This window comes from Ylistrum balloti, unplaced genomic scaffold (genome assembly GCF_031769215.1).
Source record: "Ylistrum balloti isolate Yb309-2 unplaced genomic scaffold, AGI_CSIRO_Ybal_v1 Utg372916, whole genome shotgun sequence".
In the NCBI taxonomy this organism is placed as follows: Eukaryota; Metazoa; Mollusca; class Bivalvia; order Pectinida; family Pectinidae; genus Ylistrum; species Ylistrum balloti.
The window spans coordinates 34,656-53,579 of record NW_026783180.1 but is presented as its reverse complement, the minus strand read 5'-3'; the positions used below and the strand labels follow the sequence as shown (position 1 = coordinate 53,579).

At 39.6% G+C, this 18,924-nt stretch overlaps 1 protein-coding gene across 1 annotated transcript; it reads right to left on the bottom strand.

Annotated features, from left to right (window-relative positions):
• Window positions 1–11,217: 11,217 nt before the first annotated feature.
• On the bottom strand, window positions 11,218–18,387 carry LOC132564823 (laminin subunit alpha-like). Its single transcript, XM_060229448.1, has 9 exons — window positions 18,352–18,387; window positions 17,264–17,380; window positions 16,729–16,914; window positions 16,433–16,587; window positions 16,088–16,258; window positions 15,831–15,958; window positions 15,565–15,721; window positions 11,716–11,843; window positions 11,218–11,407 (listed from the first exon to the last, which is right to left on the bottom strand). Exons 1-9 carry the CDS (start codon window positions 18,353–18,355, stop codon window positions 11,218–11,220), a joined length of 1,236 nt encoding a protein of 411 aa, XP_060085431.1. The 5' UTR covers window positions 18,356–18,387.
• Window positions 18,388–18,924: the final 537 nt, after the last annotated feature.

Genomic DNA, 18,924 nt, shown 5'->3' with positions numbered 1-18,924 from the left:
GAGGGGTTGTGAAACAGGAGTCGAATACGGTGCGACTCGGCTGATAGATCGACCGAGTTCATAATTCGATTGTGACGAGAGAAGGTATGGTGTTTGTTTGCGCCGAATTTGAGCTTTTTTCTGTACATGGTGTTTTCTTCCCCTGCGAACAGTGTTAAAGTTGATACAAGCAGCGGAGCTTTGTTTTCAACAGTACGCGGCCTGCAAATCACGGGCAATCGATTTTTCGTCCATGGTGGAGTTCGGTTATCGACGGTTTTACCCCCATCTTTGGTAAGACGTTGTTATTATCAATTAATCAAATATATTCACACTTGTCAGACTTATATATTTGCAGGTCCGGCGGAAGGGAGAGGCCGACCTCCCTGGGAGCCAGCTGGTCGGTCAGGTACTTTTTTACCAAAAAAAAGGTACGTAGGTTCTCTGTTCTAAACCTGTTGTAGGAATGAAGTCTATATCGTGTCGGATTGAAGTTCTTACAAGGCTACATTCAGATCCTACTGGGAACTCTAGCAATTGGAGGACTGGACGAAGTTGGTTTTTTGATCAGGTCCGCTCAAACTGTGTACTTCTCCGACATCGCAAGTTCCTTCGGCAGGTAAATGTCCGTGAGTCGTATACAGATATTTCTCCGAACATGTGGGAATTTCAGTTGGCATTCAGTGCAGAACTCGTTATTCCATACACACTCATGGGGTGAGAATGTTTTTGTATGTGGCTTAGCAGGGTTTTCTTGCTTTGAGGGGTTGTGAAACAGGAGTCGAATACGGTGCGACTCGGCTGATAGATCGACCGAGTTCATAATTCGATTGTGACGAGAGAAGGTATGGTGTTTGTTTGCGCCGAATTTGAGCTTTTTTCTGTACATGGTGTTTTCTTCCCCTGCGAACAGTGTTAAAGTTGATACAAGCAGCGGAGCTTTGTTTTCAACAGTACGCGGCCTGCAAATCACGGGCAATCGATTTTTCGTCCATGGTGGAGTTCGGTTATCGACGGTTTTACCCCCATCTTTGGTAAGACGTTGTTATTATCAATTAATCAAATATATTCACACTTGTCAGACTTATATATTTGCAGGTCCGGCGGAAGGGAGAGGCCGACCTCCCTGGGAGCCAGCTGGTCGGTCAGGTACTTTTTTACCAAAAAAAAGGTACGTAGGTTCTCTGTTCTAAACCTGTTGTAGGAATGAAGTCTATATCGTGTCGGATTGAAGTTCTTACAAGGCTACATTCAGATCCTACTGGGAACTCTAGCAATTGGAGGACTGGACGAAGTTGGTTTTTTGATCAGGTCCGCTCAAACTGTGTACTTCTCCGACATCGCAAGTTCCTTCGGCAGGTAAATGTCCGTGAGTCGTATACAGATATTTCTCCGAACATGTGGGAATTTCAGTTGGCACGCATTCAGTGCAGAACTCGTTATTCCATACACACTCATGGGGTGAGAATGTTTTTGTATGTGGCTTAGCAGGGTTTTCTTGCTTTGAGGGGTTGTGAAACAGGAGTCGAATACGGTGCGACTCGGCTGATAGATCGACCGAGTTCATAATTCGATTGTGACGAGAGAAGGTATGGTGTTTGTTTGCGCCGAATTTGAGCTTTTTTCTGTACATGGTGTTTTCTTCCCCTGCGAACAGTGTTAAAGTTGATACAAGCAGCGGAGCTTTGTTTTCAACAGTACGCGGCCTGCAAATCACGGGCAATCGATTTTTCGTCCATGGTGGAGTTCGGTTATCGACGGTTTTACCCCCATCTTTGGTAAGACGTTGTTATTATCAATTAATCAAATATATTCACACTTGTCAGACTTATATATTTGCAGGTCCGGCGGAAGGGAGAGGCCGACCTCCCTGGGAGCCAGCTGGTCGGTCAGGTACTTTTTTACCAAAAAAAAGGTACGTAGGTTCTCTGTTCTAAACCTGTTGTAGGAATGAAGTCTATATCGTGTCGGATTGAAGTTCTTACAAGGCTACATTCAGATCCTACTGGGAACTCTAGCAATTGGAGGACTGGACGAAGTTGGTTTTTTGATCAGGTCCGCTCAAACTGTGTACTTCTCCGACATCGCAAGTTCCTTCGGCAGGTAAATGTCCGTGAGTCGTATACAGATATTTCTCCGAACATGTGGGAATTTCAGTTGGCACGCATTCAGTGCAGAACTCGTTATTCCATACACACTCATGGGGTGAGAATGTTTTTGTATGTGGCTTAGCAGGGTTTTCTTGCTTTGAGGGGTTGTGAAACAGGAGTCGAATACGGTGCGACTCGGCTGATAGATCGACCGAGTTCATAATTCGATTGTGACGAGAGAAGGTATGGTGTTTGTTTGCGCCGAATTTGAGCTTTTTTCTGTACATGGTGTTTTCTTCCCCTGCGAACAGTGTTAAAGTTGATACAAGCAGCGGAGCTTTGTTTTCAACAGTACGCGGCCTGCAAATCACGGGCAATCGATTTTTCGTCCATGGTGGAGTTCGGTTATCGACGGTTTTACCCCCATCTTTGGTAAGACGTTGTTATTATCAATTAATCAAATATATTCACACTTGTCAGACTTATATATTTGCAGGTCCGGCGGAAGGGAGAGGCCGACCTCCCTGGGAGCCAGCTGGTCGGTCAGGTACTTTTTTACCAAAAAAAGGTACGTAGGTTCTCTGTTCTACACCTGTTGTAGGAATGAAGTCTATATCGTGTCGGATTGAAGTTCTTACAAGGCTACATTCAGATCCTACTGGGAACTCTAGCAATTGGAGGACTGGACGAAGTTGGTTTTTTGATCAGGTCCGCTCAAACTGTGTACTTCTCCGACATCGCAAGTTCCTTCGGCAGGTAAATGTCCGTGAGTCGTATACAGATATTTCTCCGAACATGTGGGAATTTCAGTTGGCACGCATTCAGTGCAGAACTCGTTATTCCATACACACTCATGGGGTGAGAATGTTTTTGTATGTGGCTTAGCAGGGTTTTCTTGCTTTGAGGGGTTGTGAAACAGGAGTCGAATACGGTGCGACTCGGCTGATAGATCGACCGAGTTCATAATTCGATTGTGACGAGAGAAGGTATGGTGTTTGTTTGCGCCGAATTTGAGCTTTTTTCTGTACATGGTGTTTTCTTCCCCTGCGAACAGTGTTAAAGTTGATACAAGCAGCGGAGCTTTGTTTTCAACAGTACGCGGCCTGCAAATCACGGGCAATCGATTTTTCGTCCATGGTGGAGTTCGGTTATCGACGGTTTTACCCCCATCTTTGGTAAGACGTTGTTATTATCAATTAATCAAATATATTCACACTTGTCAGACTTATATATTTGCAGGTCCGGCGGAAGGGAGAGGCCGACCTCCCTGGGAGCCAGCTGGTCGGTCAGGTACTTTTTTACCAAAAAAAGGTACGTAGGTTCTCTGTTCTAAACCTGTTGTAGGAATGAAGTCTATATCGTGTCGGATTGAAGTTCTTACAAGGCTACATTCAGATCCTACTGGGAACTCTAGCAATTGGAGGACTGGACGAAGTTGGTTTTTTGATCAGGTCCGCTCAAACTGTGTACTTCTCCGACATCGCAAGTTCCTTCGGCAGGTAAATGTCCGTGAGTCGTATACAGATATTTCTCCGAACATGTGGGAATTTCAGTTGGCACGCATTCAGTGCAGAACTCGTTATTCCATACACACTCATGGGGTGAGAATGTTTTTGTATGTGGCTTAGCAGGGTTTTCTTGCTTTGAGGGGTTGTGAAACAGGAGTCGAATACGGTGCGACTCGGCTGATAGATCGACCGAGTTCATAATTCGATTGTGACGAGAGAAGGTATGGTGTTTGTTTGCGCCGAATTTGAGCTTTTTTCTGTACATGGTGTTTTCTTCCCCTGCGAACAGTGTTAAAGTTGATACAAGCAGCGGAGCTTTGTTTTCAACAGTACGCGGCCTGCAAATCACGGGCAATCGATTTTTCGTCCATGGTGGAGTTCGGTTATCGACGGTTTTACCCCCATCTTTGGTAAGACGTTGTTATTATCAATTAATCAAATATATTCACACTTGTCAGACTTATATATTTGCAGGTCCGGCGGCAGTGCAGCGGCTCCCCCAGGCAGCAGAGAGGGCATCCTGTTGGGGTTTGGATGAAGAGGGACGAGAGTAGCTGGAGACCCACCACCGACGCGCAGCGACTGATCACCACTGTGGACCCCCATCCTGAGTACCGAGTAAGGGGTCGAAACACGCGATGAAGGATGGCCTCGTCCGAGGACGTCGGCGACGTAGCAGCAATTCCATCTAGCTGTTTGTATGTACCAGTGCTGAGGTAAAGATAACGAACAAACCAGTTCATGAGACAATGATAAATGGTAACTCTTTCATACACCATGTAAGATTTGAAAAAGATCCAGGACATCAAGAACCTGTAACTGACCACCTTAGGCCTGAGGATCTCAACTGAAGAAAAGATTGTGAATATGACGATGACATACCCCTTGTATAGACTACTGACATTAACACCTGTGGTGTAATTTGATGTAACACATGTTGCAGAAATGTTTGAATTAATGTGATTGTAATTATTGTAGGTGAAATAAAATGTCCGGTGGAAGGACAGAAATCTCAAATCCCGTGTCGGCGAGTCACACTTGGCACGTTAAATAGAATAGGCTAGTTAGGTATATGATAGTTGTAGTGGTAGGTTAGGAATTCTGTGACACTCCAAATCATTTTTTAGAATTTTGTTTCTCCCTTTCTTAAAGATAAATTGTTTTGGGCTGCAATCTTTGTAATAAAACAATCGGTTATATCATTTCTGTGAGAAATTGTAAAGCATGTAATCATTTTTACTAAAATTAAGTAATGGCAGTTTGCCTATAATTTTGCCTCTCCTAATAAAAAGATCTTCTGTATTTGTTTGGGTTTGCATGAAACTGAAATGATATGCATGTTTGCTACTAAAAAAGCATGCCATGTAGTAAAAATTTCGAAATTAATAAATCAAAAATAGTACCCGATATCTTTTGTATTCGTCATTGCATAAGATGTGAAATAGATTGAATTCAACTTGCTCAATGCCACAATGTCAAAGGTCAAATAATGGCAAATGTTTTATCTCTTTAAAACTTTATAATACTTACAATGCTATAGATAATTACAGAATTATTTTGGCAGCAAATGTGATAAAAACTCCACTCGCATCAAGTAAGGCATATGCTGCACTGTAATCGGGTTTCTGTAAAAGAAAAATTAGGAACCCAATTTACAAATGCAAAAAAAAAAAAAAAAAAGTTCTGAAATATTTGTTAAATTCATATTTAGATTAAAATAGAATATCATTTATTTTAGAATAGATTAGATGAATAAAACTTTCATTTTTTTAATATTGCTTTTTTTTGCTAGCTTAAAGTAGTGGTCCTTTAATGAGGAGGCCTCCACGTGGCAAGGACTGGAAACAGCTTACACTCATTATTGTTAGTAGGCTGGCTGACATCCTCATGCAATATGTTGAATTTTAGGAACAATTATAAATCATCCTTTTTATTTGTTTCAAAATTTTTGAATGATGCATAAGAATAACAAGACATGGGACACGTACCAACATTCACACATCATCATCCTCAATCAATCTAACATCATCATCATCATCATCATCATCATCATCCTCAATCAATCCATCATCATCATCATCCTCAATCAATCCATTATCCTCAATCCATCCATCATCATCATCATCATCATCATCATCATCATCCTCAATCAATCCATCATCATCATCATCCTCCTCAATCCATCCATCATCATCCTCCTCCTCAATCCATCCATCATCATCATCATCATCATCCTTAATCAATCCATCATCATCCTCAATTTCAGCTGTACATGAGGCCGACCTCGGTGGAAGCTAGCTGGTCGGTCAAGTACATTTTTACCAAAATAGAGGTTCGTTGGTTCTTCAAATAATTTGTCCAGGGTATATCTCACAAAAAGTAAAAAGAAATCTTTCATAAAACTTGATGTGCAGTTACACCACAAGACGAAAATGTCACTGTGACCTTGACCTCCAAGATAAAGAATATTGTGTTTTTGCCAAAGGATTCCTAAACTGTAAAGAATATCTTCACATCAAACTTTGTGTAGTTGCCTCATCTGACGATGTGCAGTGCTTTAGAAAAGTTCACTATAAACCTTGACCTTGAGCTCAAAGGTCAAATGATATATATTTTTGTTGGAAAGGGAGACATAATCACCAAAACATTTCTAGTTCTTGTCTTGATAATGAGCACTGAGTTTAAAAGACTGAAGTACTAGAATAATAGAAAAAAACAGTTCATCTCTGAACTTCTAGATTTAACATTACCAACCAACGGTATTACAATCTATTTGCAGGTACCAGAGAAATTTCAACAAAGTTTGGCAGGTGGGCTGTACATGCCGTCATGGAAGAGAAGTCGTACACTCATGTCGAAGGACTTTAAGAATCTGTAGTGGAGCATCGTTTGGCAGATCGAGTTAGGATGAAGGGAGGACCAACTATGGCACCAAATGACACCAGACGGGTTGCGAAGACCATTGCTCCAGTACCACATCCCCCAACGTCTCAGTTCGGAAAGCATCAGAAAAGTAGACTGAAGTAAATCTTATCTTGGCCTGTTTCATAACCCGGATTTGTGATATGATATAGTGGGATGTTCCGAAGACGTTTTTGATAAAGAATGAACATTGACTTTAAAAAAACAACAGAATTATGAAGTGTTCATGAACAGTTCTTGCTTCAGTATTCTAGTTACATTAATTTTGTGACTTAGTTTGGCTGATTCCTGAAGGACAAATGAATCTATATTGTGTTGTGGCATCCATCTGTCTGTGTCAGTTTTGAGATCTTTATTCATCTTCAATAACACAAAGATACTCGATTCAAGTCTTTTTGCACATAGCAAGCTGTAATGGAGTCATTTCATGTTTGTTACCACAAATAAATGACCTTCAATTGCTTTTTAGATGATTTAGGTCAAATTGTGTAAATTTCCAAGTAACATTTTGAAAATCTGAAGACCCATGATGTTTTGTCTGTGGCATACTGGGATGCTATCAAATTTGAGCCTATATATATACTGTTTCAGCTTTTCCTTTTTACACTGCATTGCAGATGAGCATTTAGAAACCATATGGTAATTTTGGCTTTTTGTTTGTAAACACATTTGATGTTACTTTTTATTACATGTATTTTATACCAGATAAATCATGTGATATTAGTTCATGTTTTTGTTCTTATTTTGTAAATAATAAATTTAATCATTATCTCAATGACTGTAGACTGGTATATGGAGCAAACCCAGAATGACTGTTCCTGTAGATTTCTAGTTTCAGAATGTAAACAAGGGTGGCCAGAACAGTCAGTATCCCTAAACAAAGTGACTTAATCAGAACATGACCCTTCAAGTTCAGATGAAAATTCGGGTGATGAGAATGCCATGATCACTGACCATAAAACAGAAACTGAACCCATCACTTTAGTTGCTGAACAAAAAGAACGTCTTGTAAAGACACCATCTGGCAGCAGTGAACAGTCATTTAAGAAAAAGAAACAAGACTCACAAAAAGACACTTAAGAGTGGCACTAAAACCAGCACCATGACCACCCTCGACAAGTTTCTAAACCAAGGAACTCTGATGTCTCGTAAATCAAGACAAATGGCCGAAGAGGTGCGTACACCACCAACTCTTGACAGAAATGCTGGAGGCTGGAGGAAAAGCAAAGAAAAAACCAAAGGACGATAAAGTAAATAACAAGGTGTAAATGTAATGTAGATCAATGAAAAATAACTTTTGGGATTTGTATCCTTTTTCCCTTCCAGATCTACAAATACAGTATCCATGAGAAAATACAATCACAGTAAATATATAACAGAGAAAGTAGAAATTAAGTTAGAAATATGTTTATTTACAATGTAGAAAATTTCACTAAAACAATCCAACATGGTAATATATGTATGAATCACGAAATATATTCTATACAGAATGTATGCCATATTAACTACATAAACAGTATACATGCATTTACATTGTACATATATCAACAAAAAACAACACCATGTTAATTGTGTCATACAATGTATAATGTACAAACATAATGAAAACAACACATACAACAAAATGTTACATATGACAATCATAATCTAAATATCAAAATATTAAATGCGTCTTACAAGGTGTATATGTATAAATATATGTATAATAAAAAATACCTGTATATTACAGGATAAAACCCATAAAATTATTAATCAGTTAAAAACAGATATTTTCAAAATATTAAAAAATTCAAAATAAAATACAAATTGCACTGTATAACGCTAAAAACACAAGGTCTCGGAGAAAAACAAAAACATAGCACATTATTTATATCTATAACACATCTACATCAAATTTATAGGCAAACATCCAATTCAAAGAGGCATATTATTTTTTTCCCCAATATACATACATTTTTAGGGACTTCATTTAATTGTGGTCTTAGTCCTATTATAGGACACTTTTTTTCCTTAAATTAAAAAAAAAATTCGGACAATGTTGTATACATCAGTGTACAATAGCTAATACCCTCAAATCAATAAAAACTTAATTAAATTTTCAAATCTTACATGCAGTCACTGAACCCTAAATGACCATAACACACATTTGAATTTAAACAGCCACCTGTTGGCCATCTTGAATTCTCAGTCCATTAAAGGTACATTGCACAACTAGGGACCAAGGGGAAACTGCATATGAAATTTGAGAAAGATCAAAAAAATAGGTACAAACTTTTACTTCAAAATCCAAGATGGCCACCTGTCGGCCATCTTGGGACAAAAAAGGTACAATGCACAACTAGGGACCAAGGGGAACCTGCATATGAAATTTGAGAAAGATCCATCCAGTACTTTTCCAGAAATAGCGGTAACAAGAATTGTTTACGGACGGACGGACGGACGGACGGACGGACGACGGACCACGGACGCAAGGCGATTTGAATAACTAATTGGCTAAAAATCCATAAACATAACTTTTGCAGTATATTCTGTGGTGTGCTTTTGCAACTTACATGTGCAACTGCTTTGATGAAGCTAAGACAGTAAAACAACAGACAAATATTAAAAAAAAAACCCAAAGGATATTCAGGTACATACACATATATCATTGTATGTTTTGTATGAAGCCAGTGTTAATATCCGACAGAATTTGTACCTGTGCATTGTTTGAGGTATACATAAGCAGACTGGAGTTAAGTGGTCTTCATCCTGAAAGTAACATCAAAGTTGACGCCAACACTGTCCATCGGTATGGCAATGTAACCTGGCACCCCTCCAAAGGTTGCTGTTCGCAGCATCTGTAAACAAGATGTTATTACAAATGTAGATGGTGACGAAAAGAAACAATAAAATCACTGAGAATATATATTTGGATCGAACAAAGAGTGTCACAGAGACCTATAAACTAAAGTCCAGTTAAAAAGAATTAAGAACATTCTACATGATTTCTCCACCAAATCATCAATGGAGTTTAAGGGACAGATATTTCCACAAGTTTATAGGACAGACTTACCATAGGATTTATAGTGACAAATAGTCCCATCCTCAGAGTTTAGCGGACAGCTGGTCCCACCAGTTGAGTCAAGGGGGCAAATCACGCCACAAGTGGAGTTTAGGGGAGAGATAAACCTAACATAGAATTTTAGGGGGAAAATTAACCTACCATAGGATTTTAAGGAACAGATCATCGTCCCATATAGGAGTTTTAGGGGACAGATAGACCCTTGAGTGGAGATTTGGGGACAGAATTTCCCACTACACCTCCATGTTACACCTACCTGTTCAGGACATCCACGAACAACTCCTTTAGCCTCTTTGATAAGATCCCAGATTGTACTATCAAACTGAACATCCCTAATGCAGCCACGGAAACCCTGGGGACTCACATATCTGAGAAAAAAAAAACCACATGAATTTCATCAATGATGCATTGATCACACGAAAGGAGTTTTATGCATTGGGCTACTGTACAAACAAGCATAACAATATCACTGTAGTGTTCACTGAAATTTCACTCGTACTTAAGCGAACATTGTATAAGGATATATTTTCATTTTTGTGAGTACTGTTAATCCATGTATTCTTATCTCCATGCACTGTTAAAATAAGAAGACTTATTCAGCCACATTTATCAATGAAATCAAGAATTCATGAAGTTGTAATTTTTTCCAACAACTGTGAAAATTTAACCCCACAAAAATATGTGATTTTCATGTATTTAAATTATGTTAATTGATAAAATTTCATGTAAAAAATCTGAGCCTGAAATTTTAATTCTAGGATTCACACTAGTTCAATATATCAGGTACCGTATAGCTATTCCAAACTGAATTTGTTTCAAAGCCTGTGTCTTTAAAAATGAATGGATGAATTTTTTACAAGATAAAAGGGAATAAGATGAGTTGGAGTGTCAAGAATGCTCTCCTCTCTTGGGAATTTTTGAGACAAACAGGGCATTTTCACTGATATTGTTTTTTTTAAAGGTGAATTCATGACTTTTAAGATAAAGACTCTTTTGGTATCAAGTAGTGGTTGACTAAGGATGAATTCCTAAGAAAATCAGTAAGTGAGAAGTTTCTTAAAAAGTTTCCATAAGGGGCCATAACTCTAGAGTACAAAATGACGGCCAAGGTCAACACTGTATTCTCTTGTAATTTAATGACAAGGGCATCAAAAAAGATTTTACAACTGTCAAATACTATTCCTTACAATCTAATAACCACAAGAAAAAGGCATGTTTTAGCCATCTACAAGTACTTACTTTACAGGCATGACGAGCTCATTGAACCCTCCAATGAAGATATCATCAGTGTATGACAGAGAAGCCAGTGTTCCGGGTGAGCGACCCTCAATTCCATCTGAAACGCATAGAATACATACATATCAACTTATTGGGCATTTGTTTTTACTGATTTTTCGTATTCAATGATACATAGAACATATTGAACTTTAATGCAAGTTAGGGACATTGTCGTCACAACAATGAGAAAGATTTTTTTAATCTGAACAGAAGCACCCTGAAAACCTGTACTGACCTTCTTCATCGACCCTAAGGAATCCAGTTTGTTTATCGCGGGCTGCTTGAATCTTATGCCAGGCTCCATCATTATAGGTTTGTTCTGTCATCAGTTTGACTGGCATTCCTTTTAAATCATACTGAAACAATACCTTGCCATCATTTAATTCGATGAGCTGAAGTCGCGTCCCTTCCCAATAAAGAAGAGAAGTCCATTACTGGCATAAGTCTTGAAATGCAGGATAATGGTAGCCTTCTGTTGGGGACGGAAATTAATCTCCTTGGCACTCACAATGGCACAGCCATTACCGTTAAAACTAAAGCCATTGGACTTTTCTTCCACCAGTACATTCCTGGATGTTTAGAAAATTCTGATGAAATAACAATACTTTTTATGTTTGAGAAATAATTGATTTTATATCAGAAAGAAGATCCTTCATTCTTACTTATAAAAATGTGTTAATTTAGTTGTTTAGTTATTTTTCGGTATTCAATGTACTCATGTCCTTCTGATATGTTTGCAGTTTAAGGTATCTCTATTTTATTCCACTTGCATCTTTTATCTTTCCCAATAATCAGTATATCTAAACATAAATCTATGGAAGCCCTCTTCTTACCAAGGCACAGAGATTATGTCAGACTGTTAATGGTATCAACTTACCTCTCTACAGCACCAACGTAATTATTATCACCATACACAAAGTTCCAGATTCCCATTGGCTGGCTGTCAAAGGCCACACCCTCCATTGCGCCCTCATAGTAGTTTGAACCCATCACTGATCTAGGCAGCTGTTGACATATATCAGCAACATAAGCATACAATTATCAGACATTCAGCTATATTAGAAATTTCAAACCTACTCAATTTGATTGTATATTCTGGTGTTAGATGTACTGGACAAAATAACCACCAGATTTACACATAAGAGGATGTGCTGCATTCAACAGCAAAGTGACTACTGTAATAATCTAGCAAAAATATCATGTCTGGTAATAAGTCAGCCATGTATTGCTCACACCAACAAAAAACTATTCCATTGTCCAGTTAAAAGCCCATCCCCTCCCCCCTCCCACACCCTCACTGTTTCTCAGTCAGAAAAAGTATGTTTTACCTCCCACACACCCACACACTCAGTGTTTCTCAGCCAGAAAAAGTATGGTTTACTTCCAACACACCCACACCTTCACCCACACTCTCACTGTTTCTCAGTCAGAAAAAGTATGTTTTACCTCCCACACACACACCTTCACCACACCCTCACTGTTTCTCAGTCAGAAAAAGTATGTTTTACCTCCCACACACACACCTTCATCACACCCTCACCGTTTCTCAGCCAGAAAAAGTATGTTTTACCTCCCACACACACACCTTCATCACACCCTCACCGTTTCTCAGCCAGAAAAAGTATGTTTTACCTCCCACACACACACCTTCACCACACCCTCACTGTTTCTCAGTCAGAAAAAGTATGTTTTACCTCCCACACACACACCTTCACCACACTCTCACTGTTTCTCAGTCAGAAAAAGTATGTTTTACCTCCCACACACACACCTTCACCACACCCTCACTGTTTCTCAGTCAGAAAAAGTATGTTTTACCTCCCACACACACACCTTCATCACACCCTCACTGTTTCTCAGTCAGAAAAAGTATGTTTTACCTCCCACACAAAAAACTTAACACCACACTCACTGTTTCTCAGTCAGAAAAAGTATGTTTTACCTCCCACACACACACCTTCATCACACACTCACCGTTTCTCAGCCCGAAAAAGTATGTTTTTCCTCCCACTCACCCACACTCTCACTGTTTCTCAGTCAGAAAAACACACACCTTCACCACACTCTCACTGTCCTCCCACACACCCGCACTCTCACTGTTTCTCAGTCAGAAAAAGTATTACCTCCCACACACACACCTTCACCACACTCTCACTGTTTCTCAGCCAGAAAAAGTATGTTTTACCTCCCACACACCCACACTCTCACTGTTTCTCAGTCAGAAAAAGTATTACCTCCCACACACACACCTTCACCACACTCTCACTGTTTCTCAGCCAGAAAAAGTATGTTTTACCTCCCACACACACCCACAGCTAACAGAAAAAGAATGTTTTACCTCCCACACACACACCTTCACCACACTTTCTCACCGTTTCTCAGCTCAGAAAAAGTATGTTTTACCTCCCACACACACACCTTCAGCACACTCACTGTTTCTCAGTCAGAAAAAGTATGATTTACCTCACACACCACACACCTTCCTCACACCCTCACCGTTTCTCAGCCAGAAAAAGTATGTTTTACCTCTCACTGTTTCTCAGTCAGAAAAAGTATGTTTTACACACACACACACCTTCACCACACTCACTCTCACTATGTTTTACTCACACACACACCTTCATCACACCCTCACTGTTTCTCAGCAGAAAAAGTATGTTTCTCAGTTTCTCAGTCAGAAAAAGTATGTTTTACCTCCCACACACACACCTCATCACACACACACCTGTTTTACCTCCCACACACACACCTTCACACACACTGTTTCTCAGTCAGAAAAATGTACCTCCCACACACACACCTTCACCACACCCTCACTGTTTCTCACCTCCCACACACACACCTTCACCACACCCTCACTGTTTCTCAGTCAGAAAAAGTATGTTTTACCTCCCACACACACACCTTCACCACACCCTCACTGTTTCTCAGTCAGAAAAAGTATGTTTTACCTCCCACACACACACCTTCACCACACCCACACCTCTCACTGTTTCTCAGTCAGAAAACACCCTCACTGTATGTTTTACCTCCCACACACACACCTACACCACACACTCACTGTTTCTCAGTCAGAAAAAGTATGTTTTACCTCCCACACACACACCTTCACACACACCTCACTGTTTTTCCTCCCACACACACACACACACCCTCACTGTTTCTCAGAGAAAAAGTATGTTTTACCTCCCACACACACACCTTCACACACACTCTCACTGTCACCACACACACACACACACTCACTGTTTCTCAGTCAGAAAAAGTACACCCACACCTTCACCCACACTCTCACTGTTTTACCTCCCACACACACACACCTTCACCACACCCTCACTGTTTCTCAGTCAGAAAAAGTATGTTTTACCTCCCACACACACACCTTCACCACACCCTCACCGTTTCTCAGTCAGAAAAAGTATGTTTTACCTCCCACACACCCACACTCTCACTGTTTCTCATTCAGAAAAAGTATTACCTCTCACACACACACCTTCACCACACTCTCACTGTTTCTCAGTCAGAAAAAGTATGTTTTACCTCCCACACACACACCTTCACCACACACTCACTGTTTCTCAGTCAGAAAAAGTATGTTTTACCTCCCACACACACACCTTCACCACACCCTCACTGTTTCTCAGTCAGAAAAAGTATGTTTTACCTCCCACACACACACCTTCACCACACCCTCACTGTTTCTCAGTCAGAAAAAGTATGTTTTACCTCCCACACACACACCTTCATCACACCCTCACCGTTTCTCAGCCAGAAAAAGTATGTTTTACCTCCCACACACCCACACTCTCACTGTTTCTCAGTCAGAAAAAGTATTACCTCCCACACACACACCTTCACCACACTCTCACTGTTTCTCAGTCAGAAAAAGTATGTTTTACCTCCCACACACACACCTTCATCACACCCTCACCGTTTCTCAGCCAGAAAAAGTATGTTTTACCTCCCACACACCCACACTCTCACTGTTTCTCAGTCAGAAAAAGTATTACCTCCCACACACACACCTTCACCACACTCTCACTGTTTCTCGGTCAGAAAAAGTATGTTTTACCTCCCACACACACACCTTCACCACACTCTCACTGTTTCTCAGTCAGAAAAAGTATGTTTTACCTCCCACACACACACCTTCATTACACCCTCACTGTTTCTCAGTCAGAAAAAGTATGTTTTACCTCCCACATACACACCTTCATCACACCCTCACCATTTCTCAGTCAGAAAAGGTATGTTTTACCTCCCACACACCCACACTCTCACTGTTTCTCAGTCAGAAAAAGTATTACCTCCCACACACACACCTTCACCACACTCTCACTGTTTCTCAGCCAGAAAAAGTATGTTTTACCTCCCACACACCCGCACTCTCACTGTTTCTCAGTCAGAAAAAGTATTACCTCCCACACACACACCTTCACCACACTCTCACCGTTTCTCAGCCAGAAAAAGTATGTTTTACCTCCCACACACCCACACTCTCACTGTTTCTCAGTCAGAAAAAGTATTACCTCCCACACACACACCTTCACCACACTCTCACTGTTTCTCAGTCAGAAAAAGTATGTTTTACCTCCAATCCCCCACCTACTCCCTCACTGTTTCTCAGTCAGAAAAAGTATGTTTTACCTCCAATCCCCCACCTACTCCCTCAATGTTTCTCAGACACCCTTACTGAGCATTTACCATAGTTTTACTTTGCCCTTACCATAAATGTACTAGGCACACCTCCAAGATAGAACTTTGTTGTGACAGGCTTAAGCTCTAATACAGTAAAGATCCCAGAGGAATTACCACTAGCCTTCACGCTCTCCACCCCAACACCTACATCACGCTTGACTGTCAGTGTACCCGTCTTACCAATCCTGAAACAGCATACAGGAAAATGATTAACATACATCATATATTAAAAGGTCAGGTATCACACAATTCTTTATACAGTAGGCTAGAAAGTCATAATAACGTCAGACTCACCGCTCTACCACAACCTTATACCACTTGTTGTCGTTGACACTCCATGGATGACTGATTTCTGCTGGTCCTGACCCCAGGTCATACTTAAACATTACTCGGCCATCGCGAAGCTCCAAGGCCAAGAAGTCCTGCAGACATGAAATTGAAAGAAACCAAACTCAAAATGAACATGCAAATTAAAAAATTCTACCATACAAAACATGAAATATTATTTTGTTGTTTGGTGTAATGTTTAAAGCCAATCATCATTTACTCACTTCAGCAGATCGTTCAGGGATGAATTCTTCACCGATGTAAGCCAGCAGGGCATCACTTTGTTGGGTACGAATGTAAGTGGTAAAGCGACTGTATGACCCAGCCAAGTCAACATCTGGTGGATTTCTAAGGGCAACTGTTGTGTTTCCTAGGAACTCCATTCCAACTCGGATCTGTAATCGTGAATAAAAAACAAGGTTAGCATAATAAGGTCATGATACCAGTAATTATGATACTTAAATCAGTTTAGTATTACAAGAGGAATTGTCTCTACAAGATTATTGTGCTTATGTCAGGAGTTTAAATCTTCCAGAATATTCGAGGACATGCAAAGGTAGTTATCTCACCCTGTTTGCCTCATCACGGGCTAGTATAATCTTCTCACGGAGATCAGTGATGTTGCCCATAACACTGTCCCGAAGACTACGAACATTCCTAGATTGTGTTCCCACCAGCTCGATCAAGTCCATGATCTGCGGCACTTTCTCTTTCACATCCTGAGCTGTAGTATAGAAACTTAGGTTTAAGTACAAAGTAGGATTCACTGTAAATTTGAATCTGATTTACAAAGACCTTCCTTTTTTCCCGATTTTGTTGAACTCTGACCTCTTAATTTAAATTCTGATATCAATAAGACACTTACTCTGCTGATCAGCGTATTGGGTGTTTTTCTTGGTCTTTGTGGAATCATTGATGAGTTGCTCGACCTTGGCTTTGTTTGACGGCAACTTTCGAATGATGTCATTGACCTTGTTACCGGCATCCTTCGTCATACCACTTGCTTCTTCTGCTTGCATTATGGCATCTTGAGCCCTCTGCCCAACGTTTCCTATCAAGGTATCAAGTCATAAATTATATGACCCATTTCCTAGTTCAAACGTAAGTGTCGTTCATGTTATGATCACAATCATTTCTTTATATTTACAAGTTCCTTATTTTGCAGACTATTCACAGTAAATACTTCTGTCGTTGAAAAATTGGATTTTTTTCCCAAAAGTGACTCAGACTAGGATTACAGGTAAAGGTAAAGAAAATTGAAAATGATTTAAATTTTGAAGTTTTCAAATGAGTCTCCATTTCTTGTGTATCTTTCATTTTGTCATACCTTGCAAACCTGCCATATACAACATGTACCCGAATGATAAAGTTTGATGTGAAGAAACATTCTGTCTACCTACCGGTTTCCAGTGAGGGCAGTTGAAAGTTGACATTGTCGAGTTGGTCTTTTGACTCCTGGTTTGTGTCTTCCACCTTGTCTGTGTTGAAGGTTGCATCCTCGAGCCTTTCCTGTAAGTCTAAACACAAAACAAATCTTCTACTGAGTATCTAGATTTCACACCCATATAACTATCCTCTTGTTCTATCAGAAAGTCCAGTAAACTCTTGCCTTACAAGGATTCCTTCTTGTGTAATTAGAAATCTAACACACCTTTTAAACAACTTCAAATAAACTACTCATGGCCCTCCATCCTGACACCAAACTGTCCCCTGACTCTATTATCACACACAGATTAGCAGCAATTTACCTCTTTGTGTTTTCCTAAATTTCAGCCTATTAACAGTATTGCAAACTTTCCCCGAGTCTATCTGATATTTGACTGCCATGAGTGAATCATCTGTTTCAACCATCATAGTTAAACTGGGACAATATTCACAAAACATTTTTCACAAGAAGTAGTTCTGGAGCTTTTTGACAAGATTTTTAAATCACCTTTTCAAAATGTGATTTAACCAACGTGTGCATCCTGGGATAATGAACCATTAACAGTGTTTTTAGCAGCTAAAGCTGCCAGTTGCAGCTTCTAGAACTTGAAGAAGAGGTATAATAATTATGTGATGAATGAAGTATTGTATATAATTACTTATATAAAGTGGATTACTTTTCATATTTTATATTCCATATAATATATAGAAAATGATGTGAAAATGTCGTTATACACATGACCCTTTTAGCCAAGTCATAGAATAAAGATTTTATCACACAATTGAATATGAAACTTTGATTGGATGGACGAAGGGAGGCAAACCATTTTCTTTCAAACAGACAAGTGTTGTAATATGTGCATAGTGGTTTATAATTCTCACAAATGAAATTTGCAAAATTACAGCAACAATTACAAGAAAAAATTTCAAAACACACTTAATCCCTCTCGCAGAGTTAGATGTGTGTAGTTGTTTTTTTTTTTTTTGTGTGAAGTAATAACAAGGTTCCAGCTTATGAAAACTGTTGATGACTATAGAAGCTCAGCATCTAAAATTGACCTACCCATGTCAGTCTCTTCAAGCTTCTTTTCAGCAGCAGCAAGCACCTCTGCACTTCTAGCTCTTTTGGAGTCAGCCACTTCCTCAACCCCAAATGACTGCAAAAGTCAGGTTGTTGTTAAATGCATCATACAGACTCATTGCTCTAGAAAAGATTCACAGAATAAGGTGGAAAATTAATAAAATATTTTTATATTCACCAACTTCCTCCAATACTGACACTGCAGCTTTTCACTGGATACTACCTTCAATCAAATCAATTTGTAAACCTGCATAAACCAGATTTATAATAAATATGCAATGATGAGATAAAAACCTGCACATTCTGTGCATATTTGGACAAAAATATTGGTATGTGTTCAGTTTAGACAGGTTTTACAGTTATATGTGTAATGGAGGAAACAGCTCTTCAAATTCAAAATCATTTTAAGCATCCACAAATATAATGTCACAGACTTTGGTGAAGCATGCATTGTCATTGCACAGCCCTGTTACATTAGGCGTTACCAAGGTTACCAAAGAGAGATGAAGCCTTCGTGTTGTTATGTAAGTAACTATAGTACATATATATATTGTG

Excerpts from the sequence above, each read along its gene's own strand:
- LOC132564823 (XM_060229448.1), bottom strand. Across the intron at positions 16,588-16,728 it reads CCAATACGCTGATCAGCAGA|CTCAGGATGTGAAAGAGAAA; the intron begins GTAAGTGTCTTA and ends TCTATACTACAG. Across the intron at positions 16,259-16,432 it reads CCCGTGATGAGGCAAACAGG|ATCCGAGTTGGAATGGAGTT; the intron begins GTGAGATAACTA and ends TCACGATTACAG.